General features: G+C 34.9%; 1 protein-coding gene across 3 annotated transcripts in view; it reads right to left on the reverse strand.

The window, feature by feature from the left end:
- The window catches only part of AK9 (adenylate kinase 9), a gene marked incomplete at its 3' end in the record, with an annotated part of 72,905 nt that overhangs the window by 23,914 nt on the left and 24,443 nt on the right, over positions 1–24,548 (reverse strand). The window contains exons 18-26 of one of the 3 annotated variants that reach the window (XM_083831854.1): positions 22,606–22,803; positions 20,721–20,829; positions 20,229–20,302; positions 15,219–15,320; positions 7,613–7,696; positions 6,918–7,124; positions 5,868–5,995; positions 4,868–5,080; positions 4,018–4,284 (exon numbers count right to left, since the gene is read on the reverse strand). In XM_083831854.1, coding sequence (XP_083687980.1) covers positions 4,018–4,284; positions 4,868–5,080; positions 5,868–5,995; positions 6,918–7,124; positions 7,613–7,696; positions 15,219–15,320; positions 20,229–20,302; positions 20,721–20,829; positions 22,606–22,803 — 1,382 coding nt within the window. The remainder of the gene's footprint in view (positions 1–4,017; positions 4,285–4,867; positions 5,081–5,867; positions 5,996–6,917; positions 7,125–7,612; positions 7,697–15,218; positions 15,321–20,228; positions 20,303–20,720; positions 20,830–22,605; positions 22,804–24,548) is intronic. The other 2 variants (XM_083831855.1, XM_083831856.1) reach the window with 2 other exon arrangements.

Below are 24,548 nucleotides of genomic sequence, written 5' to 3' on the forward strand. Positions count from 1 at the left end.
AGCACAATTGTTAAATATTTAATTATACATAGGCTCAATTCAGAGGAATAGAAACTGAAATTGTCTTTTTTTTTTTTTTTCTCCTAATTGCCTACAGGAAGCTTTCCACTTAGTTTTACATGTTCTCATGCTGGAAGACTACACTGGTTTACATCAGATGTGTTTTTTTTTTTTTTTTTTTTTTTACTTTTTAAGAGCAATTTTCAGCTTTTGACGTAATCAGAAGAAAGATGTCAAAGAAAGGTATGTAGGATTACTGAGTATGGGCACATGACCAGATATCACAAAGATAACATTGTTCTACAAAGCAGTAGTGTTATTAATGACTAGTCAAATGCTGAGCATTCAATACAAAATCTAGCTTTTAAGATTTTATGCAAAAATATTTTTTCAGAATGTGAGATTGATATGGGTGAGGAATGGCTTCCTGACACACTGCAGTAAAAAGGAATGACAAGAGGATATAAGTTGATAATCCTGCATTAGTTTATATCAGTCACAATGTCAAAATACATACTTTTAAAAATATACTGGAAGTATAGACATTAGAAGCCAGAAAGATATCTTTGTTACTCAGCTGCAATATTAACTTTTCATGGAAATATTTCACAGAGGAAAATATTATTTTCTAGTTAGTTGAGATTTTTTTCACCTGAAAACAGAATGGCCAAGTTCATAACTGAGAAATCTGTCTGGTATCCTTTAACAAATGCAATACCTTTTCTGCTCTACTTCTATAAAAATCTCACTTCCAAAAAGTCATCTATATTTGTTTAAGAAGATGCTGCTAAATGAGTTTTCTTTTAATGCCAGTGGCCATGAAACATCCACTTAACTTGCATCCAAAGTCACCTAGAGATAAAACTTAACATGCAGCTAGGTATTCCTCTGTCTCTTTCAGCAAATGAATTTATGTTGTCCCCTGAAATTCTCTTGGGAATTCATTATAAAGTTCTGCTGTACTTTCCTCATCGTAGGTAGTCACATCAACCTAAATTGCTCAAGAATTTGTTAGCATGACCTGCCAGTAAATAAAGCAATAACCCTCACTAACAAAAGGATCCAAGGTGGTTCAGGAACCCTCAAAATGGTGGTAGGGAGCTGCTTGCCACAAGGACAAATTTGAATAAGAATTCTTATGGCTGACATTGATTCTGATAATGTAGCCTAAAGAACCTGAGAAAATGCTGGAAGCCACAGGTCTAATGAAGTGTGTGTTTGAGTAATATTTCCTCTATTGCCAGACACAGGGTATATATTAAAAGATGGTAATATGGCATAAGAGATACCTAAGAAGACAGAGTGGTAGCCACAAAGACGTCTTGAAAGAACTGTGTGAAGTGGGAGAAACAGCAAAACGCATATAAAAATGTGTCACTGACATCACTGTAGATGTGGTGTTGAAAATGCACCTGTATTTGATAAAATTATTGAGATGTGTATTCTGGGTACAGAAAAGAGCACCCAGTGTTTTGGTAGTTGTAAGGAGAAAGTTGCCATGTGAAAAATAGGTCATTGGCTCTCCAGACTGGTTAAAGCCGCAAGGGCTTCGTTGACACACTAAAACCACCACAATAATATTTGCTTGCTAAATTCCCCAGACTGAATGCTGTGTTTTGTTTGCCTTGTAGTATTTTTGCTTTGAATATTATAATTGACTTTTACCTGGAGCTTCAAGAGATATACTTCAAGGATTTGAGGAGAAGTAGTGGGTCATTGGAAAACAGGATAATCATACAATCTGGTGGTAATCATACCCAGAGAAATGCTTAGGCAGTCCATGATCTTGGAAACTATGCCCTACAGTGTTGGCCTATGAATGGAGCTATGAACAGGTTTCTAAAGTGAACTGCAATTATATCAGCTGTATTTTGGTCATGCCAGCAGATAAAGCACTTTACAGCAAGTCTGAGAAAAAAAATACTAATGTAGAAGAATTTTGTTTACCAGGGGATAAAAAGCTGATGAGGAAAAAAAAATACTAGCAGAAGTGCATCAATGTAAAACATTGTCTTGGTGCCAAAAAAATAATATAAAAAAATAATGCTGACTGAGAGCCAGCCATAAACATCAGTGCCAAGGACATTTGCCATATTTTTGGCTGTGATGATCAAGTTGTAAATAGACTTGCCAAAATAACCTCCTCTTAGATTTAACTGATGAAAACCTGAAATTTTGTTCTGACATCCATGATTTGATCAGTACTCCATCTGTGTTGAGGCATTTGCTTTCAATATTACCTGCTCTTGTATTATTTCATCAGGAACACTATCTTCCAGTTATCAGGGACCCCTCCCTACCCCACTTTTCAAGGCAACAGAAAGTGGCCTTGAATGAACCTTTGGCAGCTTCCTCAAGCACCTGAGAATGTATTCCATTCAGTCCCACTGAACTATGTATGTTCAGATTCCATAAACAATCACTAATTTGATCCTACTCTGCTGTGTGTAGTACCACTATTTATGCATGCTTTCCTATTCGCACTGAGACCTAGAAGGCTACAGACTAGACTACGTGTAAAGACCAAAGTAAAGAAGGCATTGAGCATCTCAGCCTTTTCAGTATCTTTCATAAAAAGGCCACCTGTCCCATTCAAAGGCAGACTCCGATTTTCCTTGTCTTCCTTTTGCTGCTGCTGTTCCTGTAAATATCCTTCTTTCTACCCTTCACTAGTTTCAACTCCCAATGATTGCTTAACTTCCTAATCCCATGCCTGGATGATGGTGTGTATGCCTCCTCCATAGCCTGCTTCCCCTCCTGCATGTTTCATTAGATTCTGTACTAGGATCTCTTTGAAAGTCTTTGATGACTAGTAACATGAAAAAACATGACAGCTATCAGGAGCGCAAAAAAATGGCTCTTGGAATGTGATGCAGAAACTTCTTTCTTCCTGAAGCTTTGAGAGTTGGATAAAACCTTATTTGTATTGTCTAGAAGGTAGATTTTCAATTTTCTTGTACTATGCATTTTTGAAAGATCTTTATGTTGCATACCTGCGTGTAGTGATTTCTTTACACAATAAAGGCTTTTATCATATCCATTGCTGTCTAAAGAAAAAATCATCGACATTGAAGCCTTGCATTTTTTTCCCAGTATATTACTGCATAATAAAAGAAATTGTTGTCTTCTGGTAAACATTTATGTAAATGATTATTGCTAAACATAAATTTTTATTGTTTGGGGATGAGAGAGGTTTTAGAATGCATATATATAACAATTTACAGTCACTATTCAAACTTGTTAAGGAAAACACCCAATTTCCTGAAAACTATCGTTCATGAATTATTTTACAAGTATCATGACTATCCAGCTATTTGAAACATTTTTTTTAACTATACGGCACATTTTATCTACCTAAGAATTTTTTTTTCTGTTTAGAAACTCCTCTGACAATAAGTGAATGAAAGACAACAGTACAATCCAGATAATAAAACATATCAAAAACAAACATACAAAAAACCCAAAACCATAGCTTACTCTGGTATGAACATTGAAATATTTCTGACTTTTTGACATGGAGTGGTCAGACTGAAAGGGTGGTTAAGCATTCCATTCTTTTTGCCCCAAGACAGTGCACAGAACACTGCTGTTGAACATTTCTAAACTCTGTGCAATTAGTGTACGTGTGCCAGCCTGAACTTACAGATTATAAGTACTTGAAGAAAACCATACCTTCCCATTATTATTCTGACCTTAATTTTTTCTCTATTTGTCTTCCTTTCTCCCATTTAGTAACTCTAGTATTTTGAAAAAAAAAAAAAAGACAAACCAAAACAACAACAAAAAAGCAACTATACATAATTCTTATAAATGTTTGGTAGAATCTTTGTGGCACTCATAAGAAAACACAGTCAATATGTGTATTGTTTTATTGGAAAGAACTGTTATTCCCAAATTTTATCAAGTAAATAATTTAACATAAGCACTTTTTACCTAGCAAGAGTTTTATAGGTAATTGCTAGTCTGGTCTGAAAATGGTTATGTTGTGTACAGACACAGAAAAGTTCAGATTATTACCTGTTTGTTTTCTTCATTTTCAGTTTTAGTCATAATCTGAGAGAAGTCTTCCAGTTCCTGTGATAGAATTAGCATTTTATCGTCATCTTCTTCAGGTTCTTCATCAAAATCAGGCCCAATTTTCTCTTTAACTTTGGGTAAGAGCAATTCCTGCAGATATTCTTCAAACTGAATATGGAAAATACCGAATTTGTCTGCTAGCCATCGTGCACAAGTGGTTTTACCTGCTCCATGAGTCCCCAGTAAGCACACCCTTAAGGGAGGAGCCTATAGGAAAAAAAATGAATATTTTAAAATAATTTGGACTCCACAGTGCATCTCCTACTGTTTTTCAGTTCCAAAATATCATTATAAAATTGCCTAAAAACCAGTCAGATTTTGCATTTTAATTTTTCCAGGTCTTCTGCTACCATTCCAAACAGATGACCCACTCTCTAGAAATACAAACAAATACACTACAGCACATGATGCCACTAAGTAAAAATGAAAACCCATTAGATAATTCTGGTAAATACGCGCTTCTTTTACCCTTCTTCCAATTACAACAACAACAAAAAAAAACACTTAGAAAAATAATATTTGTGATTTATTATTTACATCATGTGATTATTGTATGCCCTTAAGATCTTCTCTTTTCTGCTTTATCTGCATCATCAAAACAATGTGTTAATTCAAATGTACACCATAAAGTTACTAAGGAAGCAACATGTTTTATTTGTTTCAGGGACTTGTGGGATATACAAATCATTAATTAGAAAAAATCAGTAATGATAAACAATTATAAACGGAAATGGAAAATAGTGATTATAATTTGTTATTATATGCTTCAAATATTTTTAAAGGTTCTCACTTGTATTGGTTCATTGTGAGCCACATACTCCTCAGGGTTCTTCAAAAATTTCTCTCTGTATTCAGGATTTGAAAAATAATAAATCTTTTCTTGATATTTAGCTGCAAGTTCAGAGAGTCCTGGATAAAGGACATAATTCTCTTTCAGACTGACTGGACAAAAGTGTTTTGTATCTCCCATGTGCCTTTTCTTTTCCTTAGCTTTTTCTTCATCCTGAAAAGATTATGAATTTTTTCAAAAATTGTTTAAGTAGTTCACTCAGATTAAGCAGAGCAAGTAGATTAGAACAAGTAATATCGAAAATGTCACCTGAGCATTGAATGAGAATGGTATTCTCAAAACACTTTATAAGCTGAGTATAAGTTTACAAAAATATGCACTATTTAGATTCACTCAAAAAACAAACTATCCAATCTAGTGAGACAATTATTGACAAAAGAAGGACCATTTTAAATTTCAAATGTTAATACCATAGCCAGCTGTTGAATACTAAAATTAGGTTAGAAGTATCTATGATAATATCTTTTCCTGCAGTGTTCCTGAAACTCACTTTCTGTTGCTTCTAAATGTTAAAAAGCAAGTAGACCTCTTCAGAAAATCAGTGAGAGCTGGTAGTATGAAATCTATTTATCCAATAAAATTACATTCAAAAAAATCTATTTAATACTGTTCCAGTACAGCACATAGATACTTTGTGCTGTTAAATTTGGGAAATTCTTTTTATAAAACCCCTCTATACCATTAAAAAAAAAAAAAAAGCTACATTCATTCTGTCTATTAGCATGGGGTATTTATGCTTCCTGCTGGAATAAAAGTACTATCAGCCAGAACACGGGAATACAATGAAACTGTTCTTGAAGCATGTGCTTACATTTATTCTGTAAGACAGCTTCAACTGGATCACACAAAATCAGGTGCAGAAACCGATTTCTCTGGGATACTGCTCAAACTGAAAATAAATTAAAATCAGATGATAAATGGACAAAACCAGCATGCTTACTTCTTCATCTTCGTTTTGCTCTTCTGCAATGTCATTTTCTTCTTCAGCTTCCACTTCAGCAACCAGGTCTTCTGCTTCCTCATCTAAGTCTTCAGCAGATAACTCCCAACCATGATATTTAAAAGGTTCTGAAAAGGTTAATTTTCTTCTGTTTCAATATTTTTCATTTGGCTATGTCAAAATAAATTCTCTGTGTCCATAAAAGTAAGCACATATGTGGAAGCAAATCATGCCAACTGTATATTCCATTTCTCCTACTGATAGAACAAAATGTTTTTCCCAGACGTATGAAGTAAATATATATTAATGTATTGATTCTTCCAATAATGAAATTGCTACTTTTTTTTTTTTGAAGTAAATTAGTATTATCAATAGGATCTCCTAGTGTGAAAGTATTATACAAACACATGCAGATAATGGCATTAATGTTTGCAACAGTTTCTTTCATATTGTTTGTTGGCAAAAGTCATCAGTCAAATTTTATTTGATTATGAAGCTAGCATAATAGATGTTTTGGTTAACAAAACACTTGCATTGGAGTAACTACAGGAAAAATGTATTACTAATATTATTTACCCAGTACTCAAAATTGTTAGAGATTTGAGCTTTTGGGTTAAGAAAGTGTATTTGCCATAAAAATATTAACACTGCAAAAATTCAGTCTTGAAACAGTTTATGCAGGTGGGTAGATTATTACACACACCGAAAGTCTCATTGACTTAAATGAATACTGTACATTAGTGGACCTGTATTATCTGTCCATTTCTCATACAGGTATCCTGGCAGAAAAACACAGAGGAAGTGACTAGGGAAATATGACATCAGAGTGTTTAGGGAGCTGTTATGTATCTATTTGTATGCCTGTATATGTATTTCAAATACATATATTCCCCACTCTTCCAAGGTCTGGAAAGCTGTTAGCGTGCTTTTCAGCTTACCTACATGTGCATAAGATAGAACTGAGTTTAACCTCTCCCCAGTTCATCATACAAGCTCTCCAAAATCCCTCTTGGTAAGTTAAATGTAAATCACATAAAAAAAATTACTTACCCTCCATAACCAGAACAATTTGATTAAGCAGACTTTCTGGAGTTTGCTCAGCAATCTCTAAAACAACAACCTGAACTTGAGATGAGTGCTTGATTTCTGACTCCACTACTTGCCAGTCATTCATGAAAAGGTCAATCTTCTTTTTAATTATTTCCATTTCTGGTATATCTAGAAAATCATCCTCTTCAAATTCAGGTAGCACAATTTCTGAAAATCAAATCATATATAGAAGGCAATGTTCCTCTAAAATACTTTGCATTTAAGTCAGTATCATTATGCTTTAAGATAATTTTTATTTTCGTCAGATATGGTGGTATAATTTTTCCCTAATGCTTTTTTTTTTCCTCTTCTAATTATAAATTATTATATCACTAGTTTAAGAAGATACTTTGAAAATGCCAGATTCATTTTGTTGAAGTACTATATACTAATGCTTCTTTTCCAGGAACACAGACAAGTTTCAATTACTTAACTAAATTTGCATATGGTTATTTAAATCAGCACACAGATAAATATAATGGCTTTTTCTGCATAGCAAAATACAATATATATAATAATTTTAAATTATGATTTAACGATGATCAGTTTTTGACAGACTATCCATATGGTCATACCTCACATAGAATGTGTCAATATAGGAAGAAATAAAGAATAAGAAAACTAGCACACACTGCAAAGAAACTTAATGTTCTAACCTGGTTCAGGTTCAGTTACTAAAGACATAGTGGATTGCTCAGGTTGCGTGCTAGGTATCTGTTCTTCTTCAAGTGGAGTATGTTCTGTTTATGTGAATATAAGTATAATGCACATTACTAGGTGTTTTTCCTCTCCTGCACAAGATCTCACCATATACATGTTAATAAATCAAACTTTCATTTACTTAAACAGAGGTACATAGATATATAAAGATCAACATGCCAACATTGCTGAGAAAATAGAAGATTTAGAGAAGGGAAAAAGAAGAGAGACTAAACAGAGAAGTTCACTTCAGTGTAAATATCCAGGATATGAGGGTGCTATCAAAGACTGAAATCCTAAATTGATAAATCGTAAACATGCAATATAAGAGTTATTAAACAAATTACAAATGACCCTTCTAACCGTAACTAACAAACGAGGCAAGACAGGTACACTGACATTATGATCCACCTTTTAAAAAATGATCTGTAGTGGAAATGTCTTGATTCCTGAATACCTAAGGTTTAATCTCTGCAGATACACCTAACACCCTTTTGCTGTAACATGAAACAGAACTGGGTGTTAAATAGCTTGATATTTACATCTCTTTGTTTAGAGAACTGGAATACTTTCAATGTCAAAACCAAATCCGTGACAGAATAAAGAGGGAATTTATTTCTGACTTTCAAGCTGATTTAATCACTAAACCAGGACACTTAGTAGTTATGAATCCATCTTTTCAACTGTGCATTGCTGTTAACACACAGAAATTAACTTGGAGGTGATCTGCTACATATTCAGAGACAATTTGGTCATACATATGTAAAGAAAAATTAAAGTTTAACAGATAATGGCATAAATTATGCACTATATATGAACTCAAAATATCACAATATCATGAATATCATAAGGGAACCTCTGCCGATTTCAGAGAAAAAGTCTTTTTCTCCTCATTATGTTATTGACAATAACTGTAAAAACAGAAAACAAAATAATGCTTGGAACTTCTTCAATTTTATAAGTTGCTTTTAAATTCCACTAATTCTCATTTAGTTATCTGTTGATACATTTTTTTTCCCAACAAAATGGATCAGCGTGATAAAATTACTGTGATAACACACTGTCCTGGAAGAAAGAGTTATCTCCCCTATTTATCCTACTGAATATGGGGAGAACATGCATGTATTGAGGGCTCAAGGTCCCGTCCGTGTCCCCCCCTGCACCCCCCAATAAAATAGTTGCATCATATTTGAAAGATACTGTGCTATTTACAGGTTTATCAGGAACAGCTTCTCTTACACTACTAGCAACACCCAGCAAGTAGCAGCAGCCTAGTTTTACTGTGTTCTTGGATCATGACTTAGTGTGCTGTTGTTCCCTCTGCACTTTCTCAGCTAAGCACTTACAAGGATCTTAAGAATACTCTTACTTCAGTAGACAAAAGCATTTTAAGAAATGACTTATCCCTAAACCAACAACCTACTGAACCCAAATACCGGTGCTATGAAACACTACAGATGTATGTACATATGGAGTAATTTTAAGAAGTGCCAATAATGAGATGCAAAAGTATAACCCCTTTCTCTGGAGGCCAGAAGTCATCTATAGGTATACGAGGAAAAAGACTGTGAATGTAGATACCATGTGCCCAGACAATATACTCTTGGACAAGGAGTACTATAATAATAATAATAACAACAATAATAATAATAACAATAATAATACAAAATGAATAAATAAATAAAATAGAAGAAAAAGTATATATCAAGGCTTCCCTCTGTGGAAACTTAAACTGAGGAACTCACAAAAAAATTAATTTTAATGAAGCCATGTCTGCATACAACACAGCTTAATGAGTAAAGGAAAGAAAAGACAATCTCTTAAATAAGTTGTGCAGGAATTTATACTTGCAAATGTTTAAGATTGTCCAAGCCTGTCTCATAATGCTTTCTCATGAAAAGTAAACAAAAGTTAGAAATTGAAAAAATGCATTGATTTAAATAAGAAATTCAAGGTACTATGCATGACAAATATGACAAAAACTTCGTGTACGGTGCTACACCAAATAAGTTACAGTTGGTGAGCAAAATAATAAAGAGAGAGCTGCTTGCAACACCATCCATTTGCTGAAAAAGCCAGAGGTAATTAAAAACTTCTTATTGACAGCAGGAGAATACATCAACAGAGAAGGAGAAACTCATCAGTTTGTAGGGCAGCATTTCATATCCATGTAGACCTTGCTAGGTCCTGAAAGTCCTGGTACAAAGTTCTGTCTCAGCTAGAAGGTACAGAGGTGCCTAGATAGCATCATCACCTCCCTGTCTGTACCATACCACAGCCTCCAGCAGCTGCAGTGTGTTGTTGCTACTGTTCCCCTTCCTTGCCCTCCCACCATTTTCAGCCCTGATTATCTTCTTTCTCCTATCATTTTTCTTTTGTGTTCTGCTTAACAAGGCTGACATCACTCTCTAGCTCACAGACAGAAAAGAAGTTGAGACCAATGACTGTAATGACCTGATATTACTATAACCTTGCTGTATGCTGTGTTTGTCTTTTGCCAGAAGTGAAGCTGCATGGAAGAGCTTGAACAGGGAACAGAGTGGATTTCTACTTTGCCATAATTTTCCCCTCCTCCTTGTGTTTCTGTCCTGTTTTGAGAGTAGGAACAGACTTTGACACGAGCAACATTAGTGTCAGCCCATTCCAATGAAATTTCACCATTTTAAAACAACAACAACAACAAAAAATGCCTTTAAAAGGGGACTTCTATTACCTTTTTTCTTTATATAACTTCCTACACCAAAAAAAAAAAAAAGAGAGATTACTAAAACTGAAAGCCTTACTTAATGCTTGTATGTTAAAAGCTTTGATCGTTTTCTTAAAAATGCAAGCAGGGAAAACATTGAAAAAGTGGTTGTTTTTTGCTTGGTTGACTGGTTTTTATAGTTACCCCTGACATTAAGCAGGCCAATAGTCACTATGTGAAATTATAGCAATGTAACTTATTTTTTATTTGCCCCAACCTGAAAACTCAAAAAAATGTGTTTCTGGTTCATAAAGAGTGAGACTGCCCTGTTATCGTTTTCTCCTTTAAGAAAATTAAAATGTTTCCTTCCAAAACTGAATGCTTCTTAATTTTCTATTGTAAACTGTTGAAGAAATATACAAACGCCACATTTCATTTTCCAAAATAGAGCCTGCTCAAAAAATTTTATTACCAAGTACGATGTAGGTGGATTTCGATGATTAGATATCAGAAGTATTTGGGAGAAAATAGGACTAAACATAATAGCACGTGTGGAGATGCTGTCTAACTCTTCTCTAACACGCTACCAACTAAAGCAACATCCAGAAGTGTTAATAGCAGCTGGGATATGGGGCTATGAGTGCCTGGCTGCCAAGGAACATATCTAACTAATTTTTTCTGACTTGCCTGGCTAAGCTACCTGTGAAGTGCCACTGCTGTCTTCTAGAACTAATCAAGCCTGTGCCCTGCCTCCAGTGAGTTAATTGCCAAAGAAATAGAGGTAGTGACTCTCTCTTCTTTTGTCATCAGCCAAATTAAAAAAGATGCAAGCTTTCAGATACATTCCTCCTTCTGACATTCCTTCATGGCTTAGTAAGGTCAGCCCCTTCCTAGTTTGCTACTCGTGCCTATTTCTCTAACCCTTAATTCCATCTATGAAGGCAAGCACTTAAAAGTTAGTATGACAGTTCTAGGAACTGCAATGCCTACATCTCCTTTCAAGTCTAGGTCTTAAGGTGTAGTCCTTTAGAAATAGATACTATTTCTAGATACTTCAGTGTTTTTAAGAATTTTATTCTTCTTCCATTTACAGGGCTGAAGCTATTATTCATTCAATATCCCCATATACCTCTATTTTATATATGATAGACAGATATTAAATATATCTCGCCATCTATGGCAATTTGCATGCAGGACCTGAGGGCCCTGCCAGCACTGACCGTCTCCTGTTCCCCGTCCCCTGGAGCGCCCCAACCCTGCCCAGGCCCAGGGTCCCAGATAACCCTGGGACCATCAGCTCTTGCCCCACTGAGGCTGCAGCAGGGCCAGGCTCCAGCTCCCCAGAGCTCTGCCCTGCCTGGACCCAGCCTCTGTCAAGCCAGGCCCACTCGTGGGCCCATGTCCTGGCCCAGCCTCAGCCTGTCCCCGGGGAGGCACCCGTGGCTGGGGTTGCTCTGGTGCCCCTGGCTGGGGCATTGGGACTGGGCCCTGGTGCCATGGCCCTCTGCCCCAGTGGCCATTTTGTACACTGCTCTCAGCTCCTGACATGCGGTCGCTAAGGTGAAGGGCAAAACTTTATTTTAATTGAGCCACTTTTAAATAACAATAGGTTAAAGAAGCATTTTGGCAAGTATTGTTGTGATCTTTTATAGCAAAGAATAATTAATGCATTTCCTCTCCTCTTTTTACAGCTTTGAACAGCATATAATTGTTAGACTGACACCTCAGGGGCTAACCTTCCCTGCATTTGAGTGATTTTTAGTCCAAAAGCACACATGGGCATATCATTAAGCAGAAACACCATGCAGAATTCACATAATTTAATCTTGAATTAGAAATTAATTATTTTCTTGAAAATGTTTATAAACATTTTCTTTTTACTAAGCTAAACATTCATCTCATCGCATTAGTTATCCTCTGCAATGGCACTGCTGGCTCCTGTGATTCTAAATAGCAACATGAAACTACCTTCCTTCTTATGTACATTAAAATATGTTGTATAAATGCCATAGTTAATTATGTTTCAGTCTACAGTGATGTATTCCAAATAAGACAGACATCTAGCCAGGTAAAATCTGTACAATCTGGGCAGCAGTAATGCATTATGTAATGATGATTCCATTAGGAACACAGATATCAAGAAAATAAGTAAAGGATGCAATAATAACTAAGCTACACTAACTACTTTTTGCACATTATCCCTGGCACATTCACACTGTAGAAATCACACGTGCTGCCTTGTGAACCACAGACCTATTCAAAGGAATAATGTATGGAAGATGGTAATGCTTATTGTCTGGATCTAGCATTTGACAGAGCATCTTTTAGAGTCCTGCCCTTTAAAAACTTCTCAATTCTGAGCAGGTCATGAAAATACACAGGCAGAATAATGGATTTAAATGAATATGTGGCATCATCTGAGACAGAATATTGAACATGGTAACAAATCCACTCAATAGAGGTCTTCCCACATGAACCTTAATCTCAGGAACACTCACAATTCATGCTGTACCTTTTCTGATAGGCTACATTTATCAAATGATGACAAGCAACTGTGATGTTCCAGGTTTGATTCTCTACTCTAGACACATAATTCAGTCATAGTACCTCTACCAGAGAGCTTTCTTGCTTAAGGAATCTTATCGAACAGCAATTGTTGCATACTTAGGGAGTTTTTAATAGATTACACAGGCAAATTGAAGAAATGTTTAAAAGAGGGGAGAAGTAACAAAAGGAAAAAAAAAAAGATTACATTCCTAGGGAAAAGGGACAACCCCAAAACCTTACAACCCAAATATTATTTTGTATTGACTCAGGTATTTGAACATCATTATGGTAATAAACATTGCCTCCCTGACATTCGGCTTTTTTCAAACTTGGTCTTGGGGACCCAGAATAATGAAAATACTTTAAAGTAAGGCAACTGCACCTTTGCTATTATATATAAGTTATAATACTCCGCTTACAGAGGTTATTCACTGGGCAAAAAGCTTTTTGAAGAGGAAAGAAACATAATCAAGAAAAATATCTTGAAAATACAGTAATGATTTAAAAATAACTGGATCTAAAAATCCAAACATTTCCTGTAGAGTAGGTGTCAGTCAATCTAACCGTGCTGTTCTTAATCAGTTTCTTTTCTTTATAACTGAGGTGATAGGAGACAATCCCCCACACCCCTAAATCTGGAGCTTTCATGTGGCATGTCTATACCACAGTCTCTCATATTCTTTTGCTCTGTGTCATTTTTGCTTTTACTGAATGTAGTTACCATAGAAACAAACAATCCTCAAAGGCTTTCTGCCCCCACATTCTCCAAGTGAGTTACTGGGGAAGGAGAGGCTTTAATGTATTTTTACAGTGTTCTGCTGGTATGGGATATGACTTGTTCTGCCCTCAGTCCATATTCAACAACAAAAAAGATGAAAAAGTCCTTCCCTCCCCTCAAACCCTGCCAAAGCTGAGACAGAGAGAACAGAAGCTAACATGGCTTCTTCGTTAAGGGTTTAACTATCAAAATAAACAGACAGGCAAAATGTGGGATAACAGCGACATTTTCATTCCTTGAAACTGATACATATTTCATTGCGAACATGTTTTCATTTGTCCTTTTGAAACAGATCCTATGGTTTGTTTAATAAAGACTTTTTATTACTTATAAATATATGGTGCCAAATAATTTTTAGCTAATCACAGTGAAATGTACTTAGTAGGCAACCTTATATTGTGTGTACTGAATTATGGTGTTTGGTAAAAAACTGTTTAGTCTACAGATTAAGCTGACTCTTTCCACTGCATAAGGACTGAGGTGACGCAAAAAGCATAAAAATGTATATTTAACATCTTGCTATTTAACATTAAATGTTTTATGCTGGATTTATTTATCTCTTGGACTTCAATATATTCTAAATCTTCTAATAGATAAAATCTAAAATGTTAATTTTAAATACTAAAAGGGACCGTCCTCATTAAAGATGAGCTGCCTTCAAAATGCTTTTTGAGAGAAAGCTATGATAGTATTTCTTATTTCTTTTCATTAGGTAATGGCTCTATGGCATTCCACATGCTGTAGAATTGTGCCTTCTACCAACAAGAAGAAAACACAACTCCATGGGAAAACTAGAAAGCTATTAGCAAGACAATGGATGATTAGGAAGAATACAGAACATATTTCCATCATTTACATTCAAACTTCAAATTCATCCATTCCCATTTTTTCCCAAGATTCCTTGCTGCAGAGAATGGACTAGTCATTTCAGATTAATGTGGATATTTATATTAACTTGAAAGTGGTCTGTAGAACTGGGATTTATTAAGATCACATGCAGCTGTTTGTGAATACTGCAGTTTATTTGTTTCCTGATATATTTTTTAATTCCCTCATGCTCCCTTCTCTTTTTTTTTTTTGTTACAATTCATGATAGTGACTTACTAACTTTTTTTTTTTTTCTGATTTCCCTTACTTATCACTTCATCCTGTAAAGAGCACTCATTGGTTTCTGAAGACATGTCATGTTAACCTGGAATTTCAGCAAGCCTCACTTTACTTGTTATTTCTATAGATCCCTGTACACATTTATTAATTTTGTATTTAGACTGGACACAGCAGTGGAAATAGTGGGGTTTTGTTGTTTTTCAAAATGCATACTACCTGGTACATTATTTTTAACAGGAGATCACTACATGACTTTAATTGCATTTATAAATGTTAAAATAACTGGAACTTGACTGTTCCAGTATAAACTTCTGTAAAAGAAAAAAAAAAATAAGGAATGATATTTACAGCTCATTTTTCAAATATAGTAAAAACATGCAGAAAAGGATACAATTCATGATACTAACAAGTAAGAAAGAGAGATTATATATGCTACAAGGCCAACCTGGACGAATAGATTCTTCTTTATAACCTGCAGAATCACCGGACTGTTCCTGAGACACTTGTTCAGTTTCAGGTGGAAGCTGCTCATCATTGTCCTCAAATTCTGTAGGCACAGATAAAATCATTCGTAACTTTAGCATACCCATTGAGGGTTGATTGAGGCATTAGAGAAATAAAGATATGTTTGGATCACACTGCAAAACTTACATTTGATCACCAGCAAAAAAGGTGTTAGTTCCTTTGATGCTTAGGTATTGCATATTGAACAAAACAGTTTACAATCAGCTACTTGATCTGTACAGAAAGGCAGACTATCGATCAGATGCTACAATAATGTGAAGCGGAGAAGAATAGTACTCAGTTCAGTGCTTCCATGTAAGAATATTTTAAATTCATTATAAGCTATGTGATCTGTGCTCAAACTATGCTTAAAAACATGACCTTCCAAAAGAACGCACTCAGTGTTCTACAGATCAGCTCCTGTTGGATGGCAGTGCTTCTGACTTGAAGAAGGGCTTGTATACCTGAAGGCTGGTATATTTTTTCTGACTGTATGAGTTGGTCAATAACAAATGCTACCTTTTTCTACAAGCCTTGTTCTGCTTATGCCCTTAGTAGTAAAACACCATTAATATATCTAAACATATTATGACTACCCAAAACTGAACACATTTTATACAAGGATGTATTTTAAAATCTGAAGTTACGGCATTTATTTTTACATATATCTCTTTTTTGGCAAATTGAATTTCTGATTTATGCAGTATCAAGAAGATTTAAATTTCTCATAAACAAGCATCTTCTTATATGGTTAGCAGACAAAACCCCACAGCCTTTAGCATGTGTCAAATCAAGAAAATTCTTCACTTATTCTAGTTCTTTATTTCCTTTTGATATTCACAGGAATGCAGTCCAACAAAATGAGTTTTGATGCTCTGTATTAAAGAAATCAAGAATTTGTAATATGCACAAAGAGGAGAATGACATGCAGAAAAATATGTGCAAAATGGAAGATACTTTGTTAAGGCTGTCATTGTGCAAACCCTCACATGCATACATAATGTAATCACAGACAGTCCTTAAGATATTGGAAATAGCTGTGGCAGAGAAGCTGAGCATGTCTGATTTTCACAGTGTGTCTGAGTACTTCAGAGATTTCATTTACAAGATTGGTGCTGTATGGGAACAAGAAAGACAGACAGACATTAAACAAAGCAAACAGAGAAGATTTTTCTTATAGATGTTCAGAAATTGACAAGAGCTTTCAGGGAGGCTGATAGCTCAGATCATAGGCTTTCATTCTTTTTGCTGAGAAGAGATGCATAGTTGTACTAAACCAATATCCCTTAGCCTTTTTTTTTTCTCTGAATAAGAGGCCAAAAACTTTCAAAACTGAAGATATTTGGTATTTAACTGATAAGCTGTTCATAACCTTTCTGCTTGAAAGTCTGGAATTTTTCTGCCTAAAATGCTGTGATTATGGGTATTAGAATGTAATTCTTGTGTCTGGCTTATGAAGGAGACCAGAAAGTGGCTTTGAAGACCATGCGATAATGCTCAAAGACTGAACAAACCACTCCTGGGAAGTTAATATCACTACAGCTTGCTTTGAAGTTTGTGGTACAAGTAATTTGCTATTCCCCTGTCTGCAGATTAATAAACTTTCCTTCTTCAATCTCTGTTCTCACTGAAAAGCCTCCACTTAGAGGTGGAAAAAACAGACAAACAAACAAGCAAACAGGGAAGATGGGATTGTAGTAACATGCCACACTGAGATACAGCGACTGAGGCATACGCATACATTTGTTCCTGTTGAATTTGCTCTAAGGAAGGGATAATCTCTGGCAGAAAAGCAGGGCCGACAAATAAAGGACAGAAAATAGTCTCAAACCATGACAGCTGCTTGCTTCAGTGGACAAGACAAATTGTATGGGATATTTTATTGCTGAAACACTGCAGGAAAGAAATATGCCAGATTTTAGCTCAAGAGCATTGGAATGAACACCCAGATCTACCTGAAGCTGTACAACTCTTCTATATTCTCATGAAGTTATATAGCTGTTATATGGAATAAATAAATCCATAATCATGCAAAGCTGCTAAAAAATACTTACAGACAATAAAAAAAAAAACCTCCTGAAAATAATTTAAGCTTGGAATAAGAAACCTGAAAAAGATATGGGGCTATACTTTGCAGCTAGACACTACAAGAGGTCCTATGTAAATTTTTTTGGGATACCTTCACCAGACATTCTCAGCATTGAACTTAGCTTCCTAACCTAATTAAATATTTTTGATAAATTCAGCCAAAATCTTTCTCTATGTACTTTTAATTTCATTAGGAGACATGAAAGTACCTTGCTCATTACTAGAATATTTTTTTTCCTTTTAAACACAGACAATATTATAGATTTGAATATGTTCAGTCCTGAAACAAATCCCAGTTAATTCAACACTGAGGTTGCAGTTACTGAAATGCAACTTATTTATATAACACATCAAAAGAGCATGACTGGGGCTCTACAGCGTTTTTTGGAGTTTTTTTTTTTTTGAGTTCATATTTTATTACCATAACTGCTATAAAAAAAAAAGGACTGAACATATAATTAATTTATGTTTTTGTAAAGACATGTCACATGGGAAAAAAGCTGCAGTCAGTGTGCTGATGGCACTACATGTGAAATAAAACAGATGTCAGGCTAAGAGCAGCATGACTGAAGTGTTTTTGGTGAGTCAGTGTTTGATTATTGAAATCAAATGTAGGCGTAGGAAAACACGATTTCCCTGAACAAGGACTTATCACGTGTTAATAGCACAAGTGTGTGTATGACATTATTACTTCTGTCATGAATAACTGTTGTTTTGATGTACTCAGATAAAAATGGGTTATATATTCAAAATTAAGATGAACTTTGTTGTTTGAGAGAAAGAATATAGTACGTCTGTAGAACCCTTTATATTTAATACTTTAGAACCCATTCACTTTGGAGAAGAGCTATCTGTTTTATTTGAAAAATTATAAAGTTACAATGTAGAAATCTTTTCAAGTTTACATTTAATTGAAAGAACAAAGCTAGAGTATTTGTCAGAGAAAAGCAATATGTTACCTAATAAAAAATTAAAAACAAGTTACCAAATTCAGTATATCTTATACTACCTTTATGTCTTTGTCCTTTTTATAGATAGATAAAATAAATACCACACTGGATAATGAAAGAAAGTGTTTATGAGGCATACTGACAACATAGGACATAAGCTTGGCCACTGTATCTTTTGACAGAAACCAGTATATTATACTTGAAAGTAAGACAGGAATGGAAGTCTAGCCCCTATAGATGTGAGGGGAAAAAAAAAAAAAGGAAAGAAATTAAAAAGAAAAAGGAATATTAACATGTATGTCAATTTTTAATTTCTGATCCAGGCTGTAGGGTATAACTTAGGCTACCATTGAGCTGCCCCGTAGCAGAAGAAAATCCCCTGAAGTCCCCAACTTGGTTCTTAATGTAGAAAGAGATACTTGTGCATGGTACTTCATCTTGACAGCAGATTTAAATTAGACAGCAACATTCTTCTAAGAAAGTAGGCAGTGACTGAAGAAGGTAAAAAGGAAAGTTCAACCTTACAATTTTTTCAACCACTGAGGTTCAAAAATGTTGAAACTAACCAGAATTAATTCTAAATCTCGACCCAACTGACAGAATTGTCTGAGGTGCAAAATTCCAACTGGTTTGTGACAGTTAGCCTGCCCTCAAAATCTCACTCCTCACAGATTATTCACTTCTGACCAGGACAATTATATTCTCTTTGTTAGAAACAAAGTATAGCACAATTGTAATACAAAAGAAGGATCTTACAGGAAATGTAAAGAGTGGCAAAAAAAAAAAAAATGCTTTTCTGCTCAATATAGAAAGAAGCAAAGAAAGAATGAAAGTACACACACCCAAAATGTTTTACTAATATTATTATTATTAGAGGGGAAACTTCATGTAACACATGTAATTCCTTTCCTTTTTTATGTTGTTATTAAAGGATAATCTCCATAAATAGAAAGGAGCAGAGGAATAATAACAGACTGGGGAATCCTGATAATTTAATCAGAACAAAGATAACCCTGACTTGGTTCCCCTCAGGGCCATTGCAAGAGGATGATGAAGGCATTGTCTGGATATGAGACCTATTGACATGAGTCAACCAGAGAGGCTCTCCCTGCCTACAGGAGAGTGAGATTCATTAAGAGATGCCAGGAAAAGCAGTTTGGGACTGTGAGAGACTCATAATATTATGTGAGGCATTTCAGATAAGGACCAAAGGCAAGGAGAAGAAGGGATCAAAGTGGACTGTGGAGGAACAAATGTAGATAATAGAGGGAGAACAGGATGAAAGGAGAATTGGGAATAAATGCTCAGACTCATTACTGGCTGGACCTGGGGACACAGAGCTTCAGCAGCCTTGCCTCTAATGGGATATGGGATTCAGCAATTTGTAATATATGTTGCTACTGGATTCAGCAATCCTTAACACATGTTAACAGAGCCACTCTTGAAGTAATTTCCATTCCCCTTCAATTGTTTCAGGCTGAGCTTCTTGGAGGATAACACATCTTCAGACAGTCTTGCGATTTTCTGATTAGCCATTGGCTAAGTTCTAACAAAGTTTTCTGATTTGTGAGGGGATACAGATTTTTTCATGAGTATGAAGTTTCAATACAGTTAATAACCCACTTAGAAAAGTTACTAGAGAGGAAATAAAGAGTTCTGCCCTTCAGATTTATTGAAAACCATAACTGTGCTGGTGGATTTAATACACATCTTTATTCTGCAACATCCGTTAAGAATGTCATATAGAAAGATAGGCTTGAATCAGTGAAGGAAGCAAAGACAGTAATTTGAAGTCATTATTCTAAATTCTGAATGTAAAAAGAAAATCAAAACTGTAAAATCTGCATAAATACCAAATTGCTAAATCATTTGGAACACATACATGAGTGAAATAGAAGTTGAATGATACGCACTTTCACCTTTCTCTTCAGCAGCTTCCTGAGATTGCCGTTCTTCTTCCGGTGTCAGTACCTCTTGCATTTCTCTTCTGTGAGTAAAAGATAATTCATCTTAAAGACTTATACAAATATGAATATAGCAAATTGCAAATTATTAAATGGAAGTAAATATGTGGAAAAATCCTGTTCAGAATTGAAATATAATTTGGTTCACACATGCATCATTGTATCATAGTTGTATCATTGTCTCAAAAGGCTGGGCTAGTGGAAGGCTAATGAAAATGTGTTTAGCAAGATAATCTTCTGCCACCACATGTATCAATCTAAATAAGATAACCCTCAAAGTTAACACATACTGGATTACTTTATAACCATCAGGTCAAAGCTTAATGTGCTTTTTTATTAAATTTCTGTTGATTGATAAATGCACTGATAACCTTTAACTCAAAGCAAGGCTAGAATTTTCTTGTGATCACTTTATATGTTTAAATATTTAGTATAATTTACCTTGCTGCTGCTTCTTTCTTTTCTAATGCTTCATCTTCTAGTCTTCTCAATATCTTTGAATTAATTTCATCTTTATTTGCTAAGTATGTTCTGCGTAGTATACAGCCTCCTGCAGTACAATTATACAACAGTAATTAGTTTTGTGCAGCTGTATAAAACTAAAGCTGAGTTAGGAAATTTATTTAACAAATAATAAACAATTTTCCTACTTCTTTTTAAAGCCCAGAAAAGGCATATATACCACTGAAATGTTATTATAATGTTGTTTTCTAAGGTTTTAGAGCTTTGTTTTCAACTTCAAGCACCTAATAAACTGACACTGGGATATTGGAAGGCTATGATGAAGGCTATAAGGAGAGAGAGCACTGAAAGGATTTATCTTTTATTTCCATATATCATGCATTACTCTGGCATTTATTTTGTTTGGATATGTACAAAGAAAACTATGAAGGAACAAATGAAAAACATTCAAATAAAAATTTAAAGACTGTGCATACCTATACTGCTACAGCTGGTTAGCAGAAAGGAAGAAATACACTGTTGCTACTAGGAATTTCAACTGATTTATTTACTTTGGCAAACAGATTTATGATATATGGCTGTGTGGCCGAAATCTATTTCCAACAGTTGAGCCATGCTAGTTTAGGCTACCTCAAGGAATAGTTTACAAAGTAGTGACTCAAAATGCTATGTAAACTCTAGTACCACATTATTATTTAGAGACAGAAATATGGGAATCAAATAAAGAGTTCAATAATAAAAAAAAATGTCCAAAGGGGAAAAAAAGGAACAAAATAAAACAAAATTGCTAAGTTCAAGGAAACAGCCATAAACAAAAAGTTACACTTGCAGACAAACCTTCTAGCAGACATTATGAACTTGCCTCTTTCACCTCACCTTATCCATACTCATTCCTCCCAAATCTCATGTGGTCACTATTGTCAACTCACATAATATGTATTTTTAAGTAAACTTGAGCACATGTTATTTAACTGTTAGGAACATTGAGCCTCTGTCAATTTGAAACAGATGATCATTTTGTGTGAATAGTATATATTTGAAATAGATTCTCTTAATTAATATATATAATTTTGAAAAATGGAGGGTGAGTAAAGGGATTTTTTTAATGTAGTTTGTAAACTGATATTTAGATAATTCTGTAGAATATTCTTTATATATAGAATTCTTTAGATATTCTTCTGCAAAAAGGTTGTGAGAGTTTTCAGTGGCTTTGTCTGGTGGCCCAGGTATGTACTTCCCCAACTTCGTGTCTTCTCACAGTGTTATGAAAAGCAGCAATGCCAAACAGCATTAATTTACTTAATTATTCAGAATTCAAATGACATTGAACTGAAGTGAAGCAGCTTTAATTATTGAATCAACCTATGCAGAACATCTAGAAGAAACACAATTAGTATACTATCTATGATTCTATGATTTCAAGCTTTCTTTCTTTCTTAGATACCAGCACGTGTTGTTCCTCACTTAAAGGATCAATATTATTACATTTTATAAATGATTTCAGTATCACTTGATCAAATTGAGCAAGTGACTTGTAAGCCTTTATAATAATGGATAATAAATTAGCTAATTTCCAAGTGGCTGACCTGAGAATATCTACCACTGGTATTAACCAGAAATAAGTTTTCTAACAGAGCAGGTTTGTAGGTAGCTCATCTGATTCTGGTTGAAAGAACAATGTTCTTGCAGTGTCCTGTTCTAATGCACTTTAAAGTCTGTTATGAAAATCTCTGTGCCAGTATTATATTTCACTTAGAGTACAAATAGTATGTCTTGTATTCAATTTGCACGTGACTTGTTTCAAGCTGAGACAGTAAAAATATATATTTTATCATTTAAAGTAAGTTAATTCATTTCCTCCCACCTGTGAGTGAAACTCTTGAGGAAAAAAAAAAAGTCTGATTCATATGAATGTCTGATACTGTTCCAGGGGTAATATTAGCGTATAGTCTCATTATCATCTCAAAAACGTCAAAAATGGGAACGGTGATTTCCTTCCAAGCTTGAAATCTACTTAAACTTAGGACCAAATGGAGTGCAATTAAGAAAGCAGTCTGTATTCCTATGTAATATAAAGATTATGACAGTGTTAGTTCAAATAGAAGTAACATCAGTGTTGTGAGCATAAAATATAAATTTCATGAAGATCTGTCTCACTTCTAGGTGGAAAGGCTTATGCTTAGGCTTTAAATAATCTTCCAACTATCTGACTAGAAAAACAGAAGGTAATTTAATGGAAGAGATGGCTACCAAGAGGATAAAACAGATTGTCCAGATCAGAACAAGTGATCCAGAACTAAGTTTTGAAAACTAGCGGCAGTGGCAGAAAGGTGTGCATTACAGATCCTAGAGAGGTCTTCATTTGAAAGCCTCTGCTATGGACTTCAAGTTCTTCCATTCCCCAAAACAAAAAAAGGGGCAATTATTATTGATGAGTTTCAACATGGTTCCCATGAAGGATTATCTATTCCCAAAGTGTCTGATCTATAATAAAGACGACTAAACAACCTTTTCTTTATCCAGTTAATTAACTAATTTCTTAACTTGTTCTTCACTTGTCAGAGTGTAACATAGTTCTGAAAGCGTCTACCCCACCTCAGTCCTTTCCCTGCAGAAAAGGCTAGAACTTGACTCCTGCTGTCTGTTATTTAGTATTAACTAACATACTGTGTTAACATATCACAGTATTGTTGTGTTTATTACTGTAAATAAGACACCATATTAACCTCACATTACTACATGCCAACTACATGCATTAAGATGTTTTTTGTGGTTGGAAGAAATGACAATGCACAGCATCCCAGAAACTAGGTTCATGACCATTTTAATATTCTTGAAATTTCTGGGAGGCAAAGATCAGGCACGGAAATGCAATGTATCCTTAAGTTCTTTCTGGAACTACCTGAGATGAGCTTCTTAAGTGACAGGAACAACAAATAGGATTTTTTGACAAGCAGTGGATCTAGAAATTTCCCATAGAAATCTTCAGCCTGTTTTTAGTATGTACACAAGCTCCAGCCACATTTGACTTTTCGTTAAGATGTTTAAGAAGTTACAAAATTTCACAAAGTCATATAACCAAGTAGTTTGGGTACTGTAGCTGAGTTGTAAGGATGATTAGCTGATCATCTGATCAAGATGACATGCTTCTGAAAACCCTTTTTTTTTTTTTAAATAGGAAAGTTGCTCTACATAAACTATGTAAGCAATGTTTGTTTTTATATTCAAGGACGAGGGATTTTGACTGATTTTAATATCAGTTACTGAGGTTTTTTGAACTAAGTGTGAATAGACATTCCTTTCTTGAGGGGCAGTTTCTACTACTGAAAGATATTTTGATAACAGACTGGGAACAAGTAGTGATTATATATGATTGTCACAGGGCAATGAAACTTGCTGTGTGGTATGAATCATTCAATCGATTAAGACATGATTTGGCAAGCAAAACTGTTAACAATGTATGAATCTGTTTCATTTTTCATACCTGGTACCAACCTTCCTTCTTGTTTGAAACCCTAAAGTAAAAATCCCTTCCTCTGCATTCATGGATATTAAGCTATTGTATCAACCTGGCCAAATAGTTCCTTAAATTTCTTTGTCCTCAGGATGGGGAAAAAGATACGTCTGTGTGTAGGTACTCCCCACTTTTCTCTTAAGCAGAGAAGGTTCATAACTTATAATCTGGTTTTGCAAGCAGGGAAGCCAATGCACAGGCAGGGAAACTTGACTAAGAGCCACATTAGAAGCTAGTGGTCAGCCAGACATGGAATACAAAAGTCTGTAAGACAAAGTCTGCAAGAGTCCAGT

Source organism: Anser anser (genome assembly GCF_964211835.1).
Source record: "Anser anser genome assembly, chromosome: 3".
In the NCBI taxonomy this organism is placed as follows: Eukaryota; Metazoa; Chordata; class Aves; order Anseriformes; family Anatidae; genus Anser; species Anser anser.